Raw genomic sequence first — 17,700 nt, forward strand, 5'->3', positions numbered from 1 at the left:
TTCCTTGCTTTTCAAGGCTGAATATTATTCCATCATGTGGATGGACCACATTGTGTTCATCCATCCATCGGTCGTTGGACACTAGGGTTGCTTCCGCCATCTGACTATTGTGAATGATGCTGCTGTGAACATGGGTGTGCATGAAAGCAGAAAATATTTAAGGAGCAAAATGCTCTTTGACAATACTGGAAAACTAAAACCAAAACAAAACCATCATAAAGCAACTCAACACTGAATTCCACACGAAAGTAATTCACGATCAGGGATGGTCACTCTCAAGGCTGAACTACAGTTGTCAGCTTGACCTTAGTAGGTGCGATAATGAATGCACAATCAGCTGGTCCCAGGTGTAATTAGGGGGTAAATAAACCTTTCATGAATCTGTTGGTGCCAGGACACTTCCTGGAATGTTCTTGGTAGACTCAAGTTCTGGAAAGAATGACCAACAGTTACTAGGGCTTCCTGCAGGCATGCACTGTTCCAAGCACACTGTGTGGATTATTTTTTGCTCATGACAACCTCCGGAGGTAGGTACAATTACCCTCACTTTCCAGATGGGGAAAGTGAGGCATGGAGAGGTTAAATAATTTGCCTAAGGCCGTAAAACAAGCAAGTGGCAGATGCAGGACACAGACTCAAGCAGTGTGGGGCCCTCTGCTGCCCAGTGAGCCCGACCCCTTGGGAGGGGCATTGGGAATAGGAGCAGCCCCGCTGGGCTGACTTTAACCTCCACCCCTGTACTGAGGGTGCGGGCATCCGAGAAGGAGCATGGGGTATCGGGCAGAGCCCGGCCTCCTGGAGGAACTCAGAAACACTCGGATGGAGGATTCCCTACCTCACCTGAGCTTTCCACACCCTTCGTCTCAGCGGGCACACCCGTCCCCACCCACCTCCCAGGGTAACTTCCTCAGATGCTGGGGAGGGAGCTCCCAATGTGCTTGACCCATCCCCCAGCCCCAGACTCAGCTCCCCTCACTGGCACCTCTGCCCTCTCTGGTCCAGCAGGGGCCACCTGCCCCTCCTCCTGTGGAGATCGCACCTCTGTCCTCACTTCCTGCCCGCCTCTCTGCACCTGGCCGCCCATCACCCACCTCACCCTCTCAGTATCGCCTCCCTGCCTGTCCACCTGGTCCAGGAAGGATGCAAGGTGCATCGGTTGTGTCCCCACCAGTACAGGCCCCGCCCCACGGGGACTCTCCATTGGCAAAGTTTGAGTCGTCTTCTCACATGGACCTGGGTTTTTACACTGGGGTCTTTTCTTCCAGCCAGACTGGGTTTCTCAGGGACAAGGACCCTGGATGGCGGGCCCTGTCCTGGGTTCCTCACGCCTAGATCCGACTCAGTGTGCCAGCGTTGAGCAGAGGGTCGTTGTGGGTCTGAACAAGCTTCCGAGCACATTGCCCTCTCCCTGCCAGAGCCAGTCTGAGTGTGGACGCCACCAGACTCACAGCCCATCATGTCCCCTCCTGCTTCCTGTACAGCTCCACGAGTCCAAAGGACCTGACCGTCCCGCTGGAAGAGTCTGTCCTGTAGACCGATCCCCAGCACTCCATCTCTGTGGCCATCATCATCATCATTTGGCACCCCTCCTTCAACGGGATCCCACTCCAGCTTGGGTCTGCCGTTCTTGCATCCTCTCTCCCAAGATGCCCATTTCCATGTGTCCCTTCTCCCCTCTATCCTGCTGTCCCTACCTCTCCCAACCACTCACCCCACCCCCCTGCACTCCCTGCCCCCCACCTCCCTCACCAACTCCATGTGGCCAGAAGACAGCTGGAGGCAGAATCCTGGCTTTAGGGGAAAGAACGGGAAGGCAGGCCAGCAGCTGGACTTCACCCGTTTAAGGCAAAGAGCCAGGGCCAGGATGGAAGCACAGCTTGGGGGTCCCTGGGGGCGCCAGCACCCACCTGCAGAGTAAATGCTTGGTCACCTGCTCTTCTGGCCTGTTCATTCAAACAACCAGGGAGGGGTTGCAGGACGCTTGCCCGCGCAGAGACCGCGAGGGGGACACGGCGCGCTGGGGGTCTGGGTGTGGGGCGGAGGGGCGGCTCTCAAAGCAGAGGCCTGAGGCTCCCCGGGGCGGGGCAGGGCGCACTTCGCAGGGTCCCTCTTGTAAAAGCCAGGAAACAACTGTTTTCCGTTGTTTTAGAGTCTCTATCTTTGGGAGCTTTCTATTTACTATTTAACGTCTGGCTCCCAGGGCACGGGGCCCCCGCGGGGTGAGTGCAGACCCCTCCGCGCAAGGTGGGAAGCAGGCGCCCTCCCCGCTCCCCGTCCCGGGACGTCGGGACCTACGCTCGCCTAAGCTTCCGCGTCGCGAGCGCGGGGCCTGAGCGCCCTCCGAGCGCGGCGCCCCCCCAAAGTACCCCCCCCCCCCGCCCCCGAGCCCCGGCCTCCTCGCGGCTGCACCCGGCGCGAGGGACCCCAGGCCAGAGGCCCGGCCGACCCCCACCCGCCGCTGTCTGCGCCGGAGCCGGCTTGGCGTCCGCCCCGCCCGCCGGCCGCCGGGAGGGAGGGAAGGAGGGAGGGAGAGCGGCCCCGATTGGCTCCTGCTGCCGCCCCGGCCCCGCCCCGCCGTCCCTCCCTCCGGTCCCCAGGTCCCCATCGCCGCCCGCCGCACCGAGGCCGGGCTGGAAGCGGGTCCCGGCTGTGGCGGTCTGGGGGCTGGGATGCCGAGGGTCACGCTGGGCTCTCGCCGCCCCTCCCTTTCTTCCTGTCCTCCCGCCGCGCGCAGACTAGGAAGAGGGGCCCAAGGGACCCTCCTGGATCCCGGTCCGGACAAGTCGAGAGGGCCTGCACTGGGGACTGGTGGCCTTGGAGTTTCCTGCTGGACCGTCGCGGCTCCTCCCGCGTCCGGTCTGCGCTCCTCTCCCGCCCCGAGGGCCGGCATCGCTGCAGAGCCTGCCCTGCCAGGGCCTGGGAAGGCCTCTCCCCTCCCTGGGGGAGTCCAGGGTCTTCACTGAAGGCTCTCTGGGGCCCCATCCCCCTACCCCCAAACCTGAACGTCGTGGTGGAGAGGCAGGATGCAGGTGGCTGCCACCTGATCTTGGTGTCTCATGGAGAAGGGTCCTGGGCCTGAGTTTGCTGATTGGCTGTGAGAATGAGCCGGCTCCAAAGGGAGCGCTCAGGTGAGGAGCTGCGTGGATCTTGACAACCTCCTGCTCTCACTGTCTGCTGTGTGGACCCAGGAAGGTGCCATCCCCTTGGTCCCCAGTCTCCCCATTCATGCAAGGACTGTCTGGGCTGGATGCTCTGAGTCCTCCCAGGTCATCAAACCTGCAGCCCCAGCTCCTCCTCCCTGGGTTCCTAGTGTCCACGCAAAGCCTGTCATTCACCCATGTGGGGAGGGGCCTGCGTGAGAGTTAGAGCTGCACACATGCGCCCTCTATACACAGCCCGGCCAGGAGGTCCCCACTGCCCCCAACCACGGGGAGAGGGGCAAAGCCAGCCCCAGTCCTCTTCGTCCTGGGTTTTGCCTCCAGCCCAGCACCCCCTGGGACTTGGCGTCTTCTTCCTCAGCCAGTGGCAGGGACGCCCTGGGACCAGGCTCCTTGTTGACTGGCACACGCTGCCACTGCTGTGACTCAGGTCACCTCTCCTGGTTAGGGTGCAGGCGCCCCGTGGAGGCTCTGGGCACATGAGCCATCTTCCAGCGTCTGGGCCACATCCTCCTTGGAACAGACTGCTGTTACAGTGGGGCGAGGGTTGGAAGGAAGGGGAGATGAGAAGGGCTGGCGAGGTGGGCTGGGAGAGGGCGGAGGGGCAAGCAAGAGGGAGCAGTGGCTTCAGCACCTTCGGGGATTTCTCCTTGGGCGCCAAGGTTGCAGAGGGTCAGCCTAGGGGTCAAGGCATCAGAAATTAGGAAGGAGGAAGGGATGCCCAGGATCCTGAGGGCCACCCAGCGCTCCAGACTCTTTGCACGAGGACACTTCACCTGCTACACTCCCGAAGGGCAAGCTGTTTATAGATGAAATAAGCTGAGGGCCTGGAAGATTTGCTGACTGGCCTGAGATGGCACATAGCTGGAAATGACCACGTCCACTGCTCTGGGGGCTGCCTCGGGAATATTCATCAGCAGAAGGTCTGTGCGCCCAAGCTCGGCCATGGCAAGTTCCTATTTTTCTGGGAGAAAAGATGTGTTGGTGCTCAGATATCTCACGACCAAGATCTTTGGAAAAAGACTTCCATGCTTTAAATTAAAAAAAAAAATAGCTTTATTGTTGTATAATTGAAGCACACACGTATTTAAAATTCGCCAATTTTAAGTCAACAATACAATGAGTTGGACAAATGTATATAGTCACGTGACCACCATGACAATCCAGTCCCCTCTCCACACCTGGGCTGGGAGGGCCAGGAGAGTCCCCTGGGGAGGGAGGGAGCATGGAGGAGGAGCTGAGGGCCAGGCTCCTTGGGCAGGCCCTGCCTCTTCCTTTTGCACACCCGAGAGTGAGGGTCCCCCTCCGTTGGTCCCACGTGGAAGCTGTCGCCCAGCAGCGAGTGGCCAGCTCGGGGGCGCACAGTCAGAACACAGCAGGGCTAGCTCGGACCCCAGGCGTCCTGCCTGCAAACTGAAGCCTTTTCTCCTCACCCAGGCAAGGGTGGGGGGGTCAGTGCTGCCCCCTCCAGGAAGCCCTCCCTGGTTCCTGTGGGGCACACTGTCCCCTCTCCTCTGTCCTCCAGGAGCCTGGTCCTGGGGGTTCGTCAGGAAGGTCCCAGCTCGAAGCCCAGATGGAGCCAGGAGGAGACAGCTCAGGCCCCCGCTACTGGAGTCCCTGTGCCAACCCACCCTCCCCAGTGTCCCCGTCCCCACCCCCGTCCCTGGGTCCTGTGGTCTCCACCACAGATCAGATGGGCACAGCGGCCCAGCCCAGGACAGGCCTATCCCAACCGTCATCTGTGCGGCCAGGGTCTGATGACCAAGCTGATTAGGGGACCCTGGGACTTTCCTGCCTCCCCCCTCCCTGCCAGCTCCAAATCACAGGCGGTGTTGTGGGTGCCTCTGAGATCCCCTCTTAGATGTGGGGAAACTGAGGCACAGGTGGGGGGAGTGACCTGGTGATCCACCAGGATGTGGCTTCTCGGGGCATAGACTTGTCCCCTCCCTGCCAGCACTGGGCCCCAAGCCGCGGCTCAGAAGTGTGTGTCCCACGTTTGATGTGACAACGAATAAAGTGGACAACAGCACCACCCTCTGTGTGCGGGGCCTTTGCTGAGCTTGTGGTGGCCACACACCAGGGAGGGGGATCTTCCCCGGTCAGCCCAGAACATGGGGAGCAGGGTTGGAGTCCAGGCTGCCCCTCCCAGGGCCCAGGAGGCCTGCTGTCACCCACTGTAGGGGGCAGGGGCAGGTCTGGAGGAACCCAGGTCCTCTTCCCCCTGAACCCCCAGTGCCATCCATGGGTCCCCACAGGAGGGACCTCAGGGCACTCACGTGTCCTGGTTCTATTCTCCTGCAGCACTGGGGACCCCTCTCCCCCTGCACCCATCACGCAGCTCTCTGCAGAGCCCGCGATGCCCCCAGGATTCCAGGCCTGCTGTCAAGAAAGAAACTCCAGACACTGTCCGAGTGGCCCCCTCGATGACTCTGTGACACGGTGCCCTTTCTCTCCCCGTTTGTCAGGAGAGCAAGCTCAGGCAGAGGGGGCATCCCGCCCTGGAGGGCCTCCCCCGTGCCCTGGGATGGCACTCCTGGCCTGGAGGTCTCCCACAGCCCAGCAGAAATGGTCATGTGGGTTTGCATGGCGACCCCCTCGGGAGGACCCCTGGACATTCCCATGTCTTGGACGGGACCCTCCTCTGGGCCGCCCACCCCAGCACCAGCCGCTCCCATGGCTGAGGCTGCCTGTGGACCCCACCAGGAAGGGCGGACCTGACCCTGCCTGGCGCAGCCATGCTCACTTGTGTCTGTAACAGTGGCCGCACTGAGATGGGTCCGGTTTGAGGGACATGAGGACACCCCAGGTGTAAGTGTTCCCCAGCCTGCTCCCCTCCCCCACCCCAGGCAGCTCAGGTCTGCGGCTCTGGGTTCCAGCGCCCAATCCTCGTCTTCCCACCCCCACCCTGTCCACACTGAGCCTTTCCCCTGAAATACCCCTCCCTCCACACTCCATCCAGCCCAAGGCCAAGTGATACAGGCTTAAGAAAGTTCTGGAAGTCATCACCCCAGCAATGGAGAGTGATGGTCCCTGAGTAGGATGGGGGAGGAGGAGTGAGGGTAGGTTTTTGGTTTCTTCTTAACATGTTGGTGTCTTACAAGGGTTTGTGGGGGGCGTGTATAATGTTTGTAATTAAAAATGACTTCTGGATCCAGAGGAAAGCTGAGCGGCCTCGGCGCCCGCGCTGTTACCAGGTTTCCCATCAGAGTCGGAAGCTGCAGGAGAGTCTGACTGGGTGGAGCCAGGGCCCGGGACTCCTGTGCCTTGGGAGGTGGACTCCGGGTGCCCCTCCGTCCCCTCCCTGGCGGCTGCAGGGGCAGGAGTGGGGGGGCTGGGCCGGGCTGGAAACGCAAAAGAGCCTCCTGCCTCGGTTGTTCTAGAGCCTCGCCTGACACGGACGCCAGCCTGGAGAATTAGGGTCAGAGTGTGTGTGCGTGTGTGCATAATCAAATCCTCAATCTATAAACACAAACACCTCCAACTTTAAAAAGCAAACAAAAGAATTTTCAGCAACTGTGGAAAACAAAGGGTTAATGCATCCATTCAGTTAAGAATCCCAAAATGATGAAGAGAAACCCAGAACTCTAAGAGCCTAATTGACAGAGGAGGAGCAGAACCGCCAGAGGAACAAACTGCTGACCAATGCGGGGCGTGGCCAGCTCCCCAGGAAGGAGAGAAGTGTAAACAGCAGACACAAACAGCCCGGGGACGCTGTTCCTTACGAGAATTTCAAAAGTTGAATGCATGTTGTGCTTTTTCCCCATAACGCAGCATCTGACACTTCTGTTGTGTTATGTCTTATGTATCACGTGTCATATCTTATGTATCACAGACAGGGTGTTACAGGTTGTTAACTCCACCCACGAGATATTGTGTCTCACGTTTGTATCCAATATTGGATTCAAAGAAAACCAGGCGGACAGAAGTTGAAGGGGTGAAGGCACGTTTTCTTCAGACTATGAGACGGGGGGGGAAGGCGACCCCAGCGCAGAACTGGGCTGCGTTCTGGACACAGTGGGGACAGCGGGGAGGGGAGCCGGGAGCAGGGGGCCGGTGGACAGGGCACTGCCAGGAGGTCTGGGCGATTCTGGCTGAACCAACCCAATGGGGCTCCGGCCCACAGAGGCTGGCACGGTCGGTACCAAGGGCGGCAGTGACGGATTTCTGTCAGATAGTGAGGGTGATCTGGGACCAAGGGCCGGGGATTCCTGCTACCCTGACTCAGAGAGTTCTTGCTAAAACTGGATTCTCCCTGGAGGTGCCCAGACGGGCCCATGAGAGGGTCCAGGAGCCTGACTCAGGCTTGGTGAAGCCGAGAATCTTCATTGCTGGCTGGTGATGAAGGGAGCTCAGTGACCCATGGCTGGGGGGAGGAGAAACGGGAGCGAGCCTGGTAGAAACAACGCAGCATTGCCCCGTGGCAGCTCTCGGGACATCTGCTCTAGACTCCATGGTCCCACCAGGGAGCAGCCCAGGAACCCAGACAGTACTCGCGGCCTTCCGTACATGAGCAGAAACAAGGATGTGCACACGTTTCTGCAACTGAGAGGTGTGAACACATCTCAGTAAAAGAGATTGGACACAGGCGCGTCCATTAATGAGATGGAACGGGGCAATCTCTGGGGACCAAGATCTGACAATAGAAGGTCGGCCCTCCCCTGCCAGCAGGTGTGTGCTCCCTTCACGAGCAGGTGCTCAGCCTCATTAACAGTCGCAAAGAGGCGATTTAAAACCTCTGTAATCTTCCGCTATGCCCATGTGAAAATATTGAATGTTGGCCTGCATGGGATGTGACGGTCATTCTCCCGAAGTGCTGGAGGGGGCGTGAGGGAACAGCCCCTTCGGAGATGAGTTTGGCATCGTCTAGAAGATGGATGACGCTCACACCCCAGTTCTCAACAGCCTCCTCGCTGGCTCACGCCGCAGACATTCGGGGTTTGTGTGCAGGCACGGTCACCTGGTCCTAAGACCCCAGTGGGGACATCCTGAGTCCCCAGTAGCAGCCTGGACAACAGGCACCACTGGGGAGTCCAGGTGGAGGTGAGAAGCGATGACACCTGCTACAGGCAGCGGCTCGGGGGACCATCACAGACATGCATGCAGGCACAGGTGGGGCTCAAAAGAGCGTTCCCATCGATTACAGTCACACAAATGAGAAAATGGGGCCAAAGAGCCATCCTGCACGGCCCATGCCCAGTGTGGGCCTGCAGGGAAAGGGGGGGATGATGGTGTGAGGGGCAGGAGGGTTGCGGGGAGCGGGGGCTGGGCTCCACATCCTGACCCCCTTGCTGGGTGCCTGGGTGCCCGAGAATCATCTTTTCAACGGTCCCAGTTGCTCTATGTGTCCCGAGTGCACGGTGCCACTCTCCAAAGGAGACATGAGCCAGCATGCTGAGAAGCCGGCCTGGGACACAAGGGGCTGGGGAGGGCCCACCCCCACGGCAACACCCAGAGCTCGAGGGCTGGACCCCCGGGGACAGTGGCTGCGCCCGGCCGTGCCCTGCACACCCTTCCTCTCCCTCAGTGACACCCCCAGGCAGAAACAGTGACGGCCACAGCTGCTTTCCATGCTCTTTAATGAGGACCAGTGTCCATGCCTGCTCCCCGGGCCGTGCAGGGAGGTGGCTCTGGGCAGGGGACGGGAAGGACACCACCTGGACAGGAAGCAGTGGTGTGGGGACAGGAGGGGGCTGGCTTCTCTGCTGATCCAGGTGGCAGCCCTGGGGACGGGGCTCAAGAGTCCTTGGGGACATACTGGTAGATCCAGTCCAAGTAGTAGGTGACACGGGTATAGATGCCCGGCCGGTTGGGCTGAGCACAGCCGTTGGCCCAGCTGACCACGCCCGCCTGCAGCCAGGTGCCCTTCACCTTGCACACCAGGGGTCCTCCGGAGTCGCCCTGGGGAGGAGAAGGGTCAGCGGTGGCTCAAGAGGCCAGGGCGGGTTGGGGCTGCGGGGGGACACAAGGGCCCACCTGGCAGCTGTCGTGCCTCCTATTCCCTGCACACAGCATGTCGGCCTGGACAATCCGGATGTTGTCCCCCGTGGACACGCCAGTGTGGTATTTCCTGTCACAAACGCTGTTTTCCACAATGGGGACTTTTACTTCCTTCAGGGGAAACGGAGGTGGCAGACTGACTGGGGGGTGAGGGGGAAGAAGGATCAGCAGGCAGGGCGGGGGCACTCAGAGACCCTGTCATCACATGGCGCGGGGGCAGAGGGATGATAACAGGAGCGAAGCTGGGCGCCTGCTCTGGGCCAGGGCCTGCCAGCTGCGGGACTCGCAGGGGCGAACACTGTGGCTCTGGCCCCTCCTTCCCGGGGCTGGACCAGGATCCTCCCGCTGTGGGGAAGGGAAGGGCGGGCCGCTGGGGGCTTGCCGAGCCCAAGCCCTAGTTCCACCCAGCTCTGCCTCCTGCCAGCCCTCGGCCCAGGCCTCAGGTGTCCCCTCTGTGCATGGGGCAGTCAGACAGGATGCTGCCTCTCCATCGGCCCTCCGGCAATGACACACTCAGCTTCCCGTGTAAGGCCCAGGGGGCACACCACAGGGCACCTGCTCCCCCAAGGCTTTGCTCTGTACTGTGGGTAAAACGGGGACCAGAGCTTCTAAGAGAAGTGAAGGTGGTTGTGCGGGAGGATGAGCCAGGGCTGCAGCCACCCCCACCAACACTCCACCCGGGGCAAGACCCTGGCTCCCTGGCGCCTCGGCCCCCTCATCTGTGCACACAGGGACACGATGTCGGCTACCCCGCCCAGCAGTGGGCATTGTTCCCTTTCCCTTAACAATAATAAGACACTTTATGTGTGCCGCTTCTCTGTGTCCTCAGATCACATCCAGGAAATACCAGCTGTGACTGTACTCATTGCCTGCAAGGAGAAACTGAGGCTCAGGTGCGCCGAGTGACTTTCCCAGGCACCAAGAGGGGTGGCACTGGGTCTGATGGGCTCCCAGCCCCTGGGCGTGGCACATGCTGCCTCCCACCGCCTCTCCCCCTTCCCAGAGTCTGCAAACTCGCACTCCCTGAGCCAGCCCTGCGGGACCCTGTCCCCAGAGGGACCCCCTGGGGATGGGCCATGGGTGTGACCAGGTCCCCGCCCACCCAGCCCTCCCGCTGTCCCTGATATTCACCTCCATTGTCGACATCGCCCCAGCCTGTCACCCAGCACGGCGTCCCCGGGGGGAAGGTCTCAGAGGCAGGGGGCAGAGTGACCACCTGGACATGGCTGGAGATGTTGACAGGGTCCTGGAGCTCCAGCAGGGCAATGTCGGCCCCGTTCTCAACTGTGTAGTAGTAGGGGTGGGGGAGGATCCTGCTGACGGGCAGCAGCCGGTCTCGATAATAGAGGTGCTGCTCTCGCAGCTGCACCCTGATGTCTCTGAAATCTTCAATGTCCCTGGGGAGAGGGGGCCCCAGCTCAGGGTCCTGCGCCACCTCCTGGACGCCCCTTGGCGGGGATCCCCGGGATGGCCCCCACCCTGCCAGGCCCCGTGGAGACTCACGGTCCAACACAGTGCGCCGCCGTCAGCACCCACTGGGGGTGGATGAGGGAGCCCCCGCAGAAGTGTTTCCAGTATTCAGTGTTCTTTCTCAGGCTCACCTGCCAGGGCCACTTGCTCCCAGAGGCCTCCTGTCCTCCTACGATGCCCTCTCGCTCCAGGGCCTGGCCTGGGGCTGGGGCAGGAAGCGCCTTCAGGACAGGCTACAGTCCGGGCCCTGGGCTCGGCTGTTCCCTGGCCTGCACATCCCTGGGTTTCCCTGAACCACCCTCGGGCCTATGGGGTGAAGGGGCAGGCCTCAGGGGTCAGGGCTCACCAGGGGCCGCGTGGCCCAGGTTCACCAGGAGGGCCAGTGCCAGCACCAGCAGATTTGGCATCTGGAAGGAGGAAGTAGGGGCAGCATGAACCTGGCTGGCGGCTGGGCCAGGCCCGAGGTCTGCAGGGTGTGGGGTGCCCATGGAGTTGGGGCCCCCGGGGACTGGTGGTCAGCCCAGGCCTGGGAGCTGGGGTCTCAGTGCTCCGGATCTGAGGCTCGGCCACTGTTCTGCACAGTGACACTTGCATCTCGGGGTGTTGGTGGGGGCCCTTACCTTGGCTGGTCCCTGCTGCTGTAGACCCAGCCCGCTCTCCCCTCCTCTTTTATCCTTCCAGACCAGGATGGGGTCAGAGGAGGGGCACTCCGTCCTCCAATCCAGAGTGGAGGAAGCGGTGATTCAGACCCAGGGTCCGAGAACCCTGAGCCAGGAAGGGGCCCTGCTTCCCCAGCCTGGGGTGACAGACCCAATTCCCCTGGGGGCGGAGGATTCCAACCACGACCATTTCTGGGTCTTCTCTGAGCAGTTCCGCTGATGGCAGCGGTACCCTATTATCTGAGGGATCTGAACGCCACCAGCAGAGAGAGAGGCAGAAGGAAGCGATGGTGAGATAACAGAAGACACCAGTGCCGGCCCTCCTTGGACACTCCCCCCCCAGGCCCCACCACCCCATCCCCCGTCCTCCGCGGCCAGGGCTGACCACTGTCCCTGGCTGTCCATCCTCCCCACCTCCTCACTCTCCCTAGGCTTGCTGGTCACCTGTGGCCTGCAGCCCAACCCACCCCACGTAGTCCGTGGGCCATCCGTGGGCCCCTCCTGTGCCCTAGGGGAGCCTCGCTCCGCCCAGACACTGCTCGACTCCAGCCTGACTGGGGGCCACCTGCCCCCAGCTGTCTCCAGCAGCGTCCGTCCCAGGTGACGGAGCGCTCAGTCAGGCTGTGCTCCACATGGCGGGTTAGAAGTTTGCCTGTGACCTCAGTTCTCCTGTTGGGTCAAGAAAATGTATTGATTTGTGGTTCGTTCAGGGGTGTGACTGATGCCCTTTCCAGCCATCTAGGTCTCCGAGCCCACCCAGGTTGTGTGTATGGTGTAAGGTCAGGCCCAGGCTCTGGTTTTCCCATAGAGGGGTCTCACTGTTTCAGTGCATCGGCTGAAAGACTGTCCTTTACTCTCTGGATGACTGTGTCTTTCTAAAAAATCCGCTGGCCTCGCCTCTAACTCTGGACTCTCTCTCCAGTTCCGTTGATCTGTGTTTCTCCTGGTAAATGGGGCGTGCTGTCTTGATTGTTTGCTGAGAATTTCTATTCATCACGAATAGGTGTTGAAGTTCGTAAAATTCTTTGCATCTAAGGACATGATAATTGTTTTCTTTTTTGTGTTTTAACGTGATGAATTATGTTGACTGATCTTCGAACGTTAAACCAACCTTGCATTCCTGGGATGATTTGTAGCTGGCCGTGAGAGGTCATTCTTTTTATATTTTAAGGAGCTCGATTTGCTAAAAAAAAAAAAGCAACTAAAAACAAACAAACAAGGGGCTGGCCCCCTGGCCGAGTGGTTAAGTTCACGTGCTCCACTGCAGGGGGCCCAGTGTTTTGTTGGTTTGAATCCTGGGCGCAGACATGGTGCTGCTCATCAAACCATGCTGTGGCAGCGTCCCACATGCCACAACTAGAAGGACCCACACTGAAGAATATACAACTATGTACTTGGGGGCTTTGGGGAGAAAAAGGAAGAAAATAAAATCTTAAAAAAAAATTATCAAACAAACAAGAAACCAAAAAACTTCTCTTGGTCATGATGCACTATCTCCCTTACATATCTCTGGATTCAGTTTACTAATACTTTGTTGAGAATTCTTGCATCGATGTTGATGAGGGGTATTGTCTGTAGTTTCCTTTCTATTTAATGTCTTTGTCTTATCCTGACCTTATAAAATGCATTGGGAAGTGCTCCCTCCTATTCTGTATTCGGGAACAGATTATACAGACGTGGCATTCCTTCTTCCTTAAATGTTTGGTGAATTTATCTGCGAAATCATGTGGGTCTGAAGTTTTGTTTGGAAGGTTTTTGACTACAATTTTTTTTTAAAGATTAAGATTAAAGACAAAGATTTTTTTTTTAAAGGGGTGCAGGGCCGGTGCCTCCATGGCCGGGAGACCTTGGATGGTGGTGATGGAGCAGCTGGAGGGAAAGCCCAGGTCAGAGGGGCCGGCCTTGCTCTCTCCAGCTTCCTCCTGCCCTCTGCGGGTGCAGTCCTGTGGCAACACAGACCCTGGTCCAAACCCAGGCCCCAAACACGGCCCTCGATGGATCTGACCACGAGGACCCCTGCGCCCAAATAGATGGAGAGAGGAACAGTGACCGGGGAGGGTGGGAGAAAGAGCCAGAGGCTCTCGGGAATGAGGCCCATCGGGCTCTAAGGAGAGCTGGAGGCAAAGGTCCCCGCAGGCGGGACCGTCATGTCCTTGGGGCCGAGAGCAGGGAGGGCCAGGATCCATCAGGTGAGGTTGGTGCTGAGCACCCCAGGGGGTCCCCACCCTGAGCGAGCCCTTGTGGCCCTTCTGTGGCTGGGAGGAGGCTGCTGGTGTAGCCCTGGCGGATAACAGGGTCACTCAGGAGAGACCAAGTCACAGCAGGATGCAGGCTGGGGGAGGGGAACAGGGAGGGGCTGCCGCCAGAGAGCACCTGCCTCTCCCCGGGTGCCCCAGACCCCTCCCCCCAGGATGGGCAAAGGGTGGCCTCCAGGGGGAAGCTCCTAACTGGAGCGAGATTCCGGGCAAGTGACTTCATCTCTTTGTGGGAGTTTCTGCATCTGACCACCCCGGGCCTTGGCGGCTCAGCAGGGCAGGGTTGGGTCTCCCGCCCTGGGGCTTTCCCCTCATCTGGCCTGGACCCAGGACGGTTTACAGATAGCAAAGATAGCAAAGGAGCATTGGCTCTAATCAGGGAGGGTCAGGGCTGCGGGGCCAGGATGAGGCAGAAGGGGGCGGGCAGAGGGGCCCGCAGAAGGTCAGCCCCTCTCTGTGGCCAGCCTGGGGATGGGCAGGTCCTGCATCCTCCCGAGGGGATGGTGCCCGGGTGGTCAGGCCACTGCAGACAGACACGACCCTGCACTCCTGGCCCCGGGGGCCTGGGCAACAGAAGACACCCCCCGCCAGGCCAGGCGGGCGTTGCAAGGCTGGGAAGGGAGGCCCTCTGGGCCAGGAATGCCCTCCCTCTGCCTCAGCTTGCTCTCCTGACAAACAGGGACAGAAACAGCACTGTGTCACAGAAACATCAAGGGGACCACATGGACGGTGCCAAGGCCGGCCTCACTGGCTTGCAAGCTGTGCCAGCAGACAGCCCCAAGCTCGGAGGGGCCTCACGCCCGGCTCACTGCTCTGCTGTCACCGTCTTGAAATTTGTAAGCATTTTTGAACAAGGGGCCCTGCATTTTCAGTTTGCACTGGGCCCCCCAAATTGTGGAGCCGATCCTGGCTGTGTACGTGGTGCTTCTCCGTAGACGGCAGCCGGCATCGAGCGGGCATCCAGGACTTTGCAGGAGCCATGGCGTCCTCGTTTCCTGTGGCTGCTGTAAGAAATTGTCACAAACTTGGTGGTTTTGATGACACACGTTTGCTATCTTACGGTGCAGTAGGTTTATATCTGACACGGGTCTCAGAGACTGAAGTCCAGGTGTCTTCAGGGCTGTGCTCTGTCTCGAGGCTGCAGGGGAGAATCTGGTTCCTGGCCTTTTCCAGCTTCTGGAGGCGTCCCCCACCCCGGCTTGGCTCCTCCGTCTTCACAGCCGGCCATGCCGCCTTTCTCTGACCCCGCCTCCACCATCATGGCCTCTTCGGACCACGGCTGGGAAGAGGCTCTGATTTCAAGGACTCAGCTGATGACACTGGGCCCACCTGGGTGATCCAGGCTCCTCTCCACCTCAGGGTTGTCGCCTTAATCTCATCGGCAAAGCCCCTTTGACCCTGTGAGCTCGTGTAATCACAGGTGCCCGGGCCTTAGGACGAGGGCATCTGGGAGGGGCCCGCCTTCTGCCTCCCACACGCGGGAGGGGGTGCGGATGGAGAGAGGCGTCCCCAGTGCTGGAGGTCAATAGAGTCGGGACAGGTGAGGGCCCTGAAGTGCCCTCCTGTGGGGACCTGGGGGTGCCACTGAGGGGTCCAGCAGGCAGAGGACCTGGGTTCCTCCAGACCTGCTCCCACCCCTGCACTGGGCGACATCAGGCCTCCTGGGCCCTGGAGCGGTAGCCTGGGCTGGGGAGGCACCCAGAGGGTGGTGCCACTATTGATTTCATCGATCATCTGGGCAAACATGGGCCAGACACTTATGAGCCGTGGCTCTGGGCCTGGTGCTGGCGGGAAGGAGACAAGTCTGTGCCCTGAGAAGCCACATCCTGGCCAATCAGGCAACTCCCCCTACCTGTGCCTCAGTTTCCTCACATCTAAGAGGTGACCACTGACCTAGAGGGTGTCAGAAGCTCACAAGCCCGGCCTGTGATCTGGAGCTGGCCAGGAGCTGGGGGAGGCGGGACAGTTCCGGCCCCTCTCGGGCCCCCTAATCAGCTCGGTCATCAGGCCCCGGGCAGAGGACAGTTAGAGCAGCTGTGCCTGTCTGATCTGTGGTGGAGACCACGGGACCAGGGGATGAGGATGCGGCCGGGACACTGGGGAGGGTGGGTTGGCTCGGGGACTCCAGTCACTGGGGCCTGAGCTGTCTCCTTTTGGCTTGTCTGGGCCTCGAGCTGCCCTTCTGTATTTCTTTTTTTTCTTTTAAATATACTTTTGATTTTAGAACAGGTTTAGATCTACAGAAAAATTGCAGAGGCAGTGTAGACACGCCACAGCCCCTGTCCCCGGGCTCGTCATCATCAGCATCTCACACTGGGTGAGTCGTTGGTTGTAATAATGAGCCAGTGTGAAGCATTGCAGTAATAAGTCCACAGGTTATCCACATTCCCTCGGTTTCCCCTAACGTCCTCTCTCTGTCCCAGGATCCATCCAGGCCGCACACGACATTTAAATATCTCGTCTCCCTGGGCTCCTCTGGGCCAGGACAGTTTCTCAGGCTCCGGGCTCCTCCTGTGCACGTCCTGCCCTGGTCCTGGTGTCAGCCGTTCTCCAAGGAGCCAGGCTCTCATCCATGGAGGATGCCTCTAGGAGCGCAGGTCTGGGCACCGGGTGTGCCTGTCGCTCTTGGGGTGTCACCGCCTCGAGGCCCTCGGCCGACAGAGCGAGGGCTGTGTGCGAGCTCCCTGCTGTACGTGCACGGATCTGTCCACAGCTTTATGCGGATCCGTCTTTGTTGACATGAAGCTGAACACGACTTCAGACTCAAGTCTCCGGCTCTGATCCATCACCATGCGGATCATTCCGGCCTCCTCCCCTTATCTGCGACCTCTCACCCCTCTCCACCCACTGCCTGAATCCTGCACTTCTCACGTCCTGTGCGGCGGTGTGGGAACCGACCCCTGTCCCCTGCGGGATGAACTCCATCAACCAGAGCACAGAGCTGTGCCAGGTTTGCCCACAGTCTCACAGTTGCGCCCATTCCCATAGTGACGTAGGGTGGCCCCTTTGTTCCCACCCCTCCAGTGAGGCTCTCACCCACGGCGATCAGCTCGACTGTCTGTCTCCTTCTGCGTCTGTATTCCTTTGTGTTGCCAGCTGGTGGCCCATCGCAGGGGTGCCCGAGGGCATTTATCCACTGGCCTGAGGGTAGGCTTCTGGCTGTCTCCTGTGTCGGGTGTTGTGAATTAAGCTGCTGTGAACACTACTGTTCATGTCTCTTTGTGGACGTTTCTGTCTCTCTCTGAATATTTCTTCTCACAAGATTATTCCTGGCCGCTCTGGACCTGCCCTGCTCCAGTCACTTCTCCGGGGCCCAGCTCCTCTCGGTGGTGAGTAGTATTGACGGACCCAGATGCAGGTGGTTGGCGTTGCTGATGGCACTGGGGGTTCCACCCGGACAGAGGTAGGGAAGGCATGTGTGCATGCACATACACATGCACACACGCACACACATGCTCACACATCATGTCTACAGTTCCATAGCTATACTGAAACCATGAACCCCCTCAATTCCACAGCGCAGGGTTATTCCAGCATGTTGTCCTGCCCTTTTGGTGTGAAGCCTGGTTCCCACCCTTAATCCACCGATTTATTGATCAATTCCCCCCCCCCCCCCACCTTGTCTCTTCTCTCCGACTCTCCGACTCTGACCCCCACTGGGACTGGCCAGCCCCCCGGTGCCACCTGGACTAGACCCTCCGTGTGTGTGCATGTGTGCATAATCAAATCCTCAATCTATAAACACAAACACCTCCAACTTTAAAAAGCAAACAAAAGAATTTTCAGCAACTGTGGAAAACAAAGGGTTAATGCATCCATTCAGTTAAGAATCCCAAAATGATGAAAAGAAACCCAGAACTCTAAGAGCCTAATTGACAGAGGAGGAGCAGAACCGCCAGAGGAACAAACTGCTGACCAATGCGGGGCGTGGCCAGCTCCCCAGGAGCTCACTCCTCCTCCCCCATCCTACTCAGGGACCATCACTCTCCATTGCTGGGGTGATGACTTCCAGAACTTTCTTAAGCCTGTATCACTTGGCCTTGGGCTGGATGGAGTGTGGAGGGAGGGGTGTTTCAGGGGAAAGGCTCAGTGTGGACAGGGTGGGGGTGGGAAGACGAGGATTGGGCGCTGGAACCCAGAGCCGCAGACCTGAGCTGCCTG

At 59.5% G+C, this 17,700-nt stretch overlaps 1 protein-coding gene across 1 annotated transcript; it reads right to left on the minus strand.

Moving 5' to 3' along the window:
• Nucleotides 1-8,717: 8,717 nt before the first annotated feature.
• Nucleotides 8,718-11,496, minus strand: LOC103542236 (tryptase beta-2-like). The gene is made up of 6 exons (XM_008509172.2): nt 11,246-11,496; nt 10,972-11,032; nt 10,659-10,830; nt 10,287-10,552; nt 9,132-9,295; nt 8,718-9,056 (listed from the first exon to the last, which is right to left on the minus strand). The coding sequence occupies exons 2-6, from the start codon at nt 11,030-11,032 to the stop codon at nt 8,892-8,894; spliced, it is 828 nt and encodes a 275-aa protein (XP_008507394.1). The 5' UTR covers nt 11,246-11,496; the 3' UTR covers nt 8,718-8,891.
• Nucleotides 11,497-17,700: the final 6,204 nt, after the last annotated feature.

The sequence above is a fragment of the Equus przewalskii genome, chromosome 12 (genome assembly GCF_037783145.1).
Source record: "Equus przewalskii isolate Varuska chromosome 12, EquPr2, whole genome shotgun sequence".
Classification (NCBI taxonomy): Eukaryota; Metazoa; Chordata; class Mammalia; order Perissodactyla; family Equidae; genus Equus; species Equus przewalskii.

Coding starts and splice junctions, on each gene's coding strand:
- LOC103542236 (XM_008509172.2), bottom strand. CDS start 11,032: ATGCCAAATCTGCTGGTGCTGGCACTGGCCCTCCTGGTGAACCTGGGC. Junction 10,553..10,658: donor GCGGCGCACTGTGTTGGACC/GTGAGTCTCCAC, acceptor CCCTCTCCCCAG/GGACATTGAAGATTTCAGAG. Junction 9,296..10,286: donor GGGCGATGTCGACAATGGAG/GTGAATATCAGG, acceptor CTCACCCCCCAG/TCAGTCTGCCACCTCCGTTT.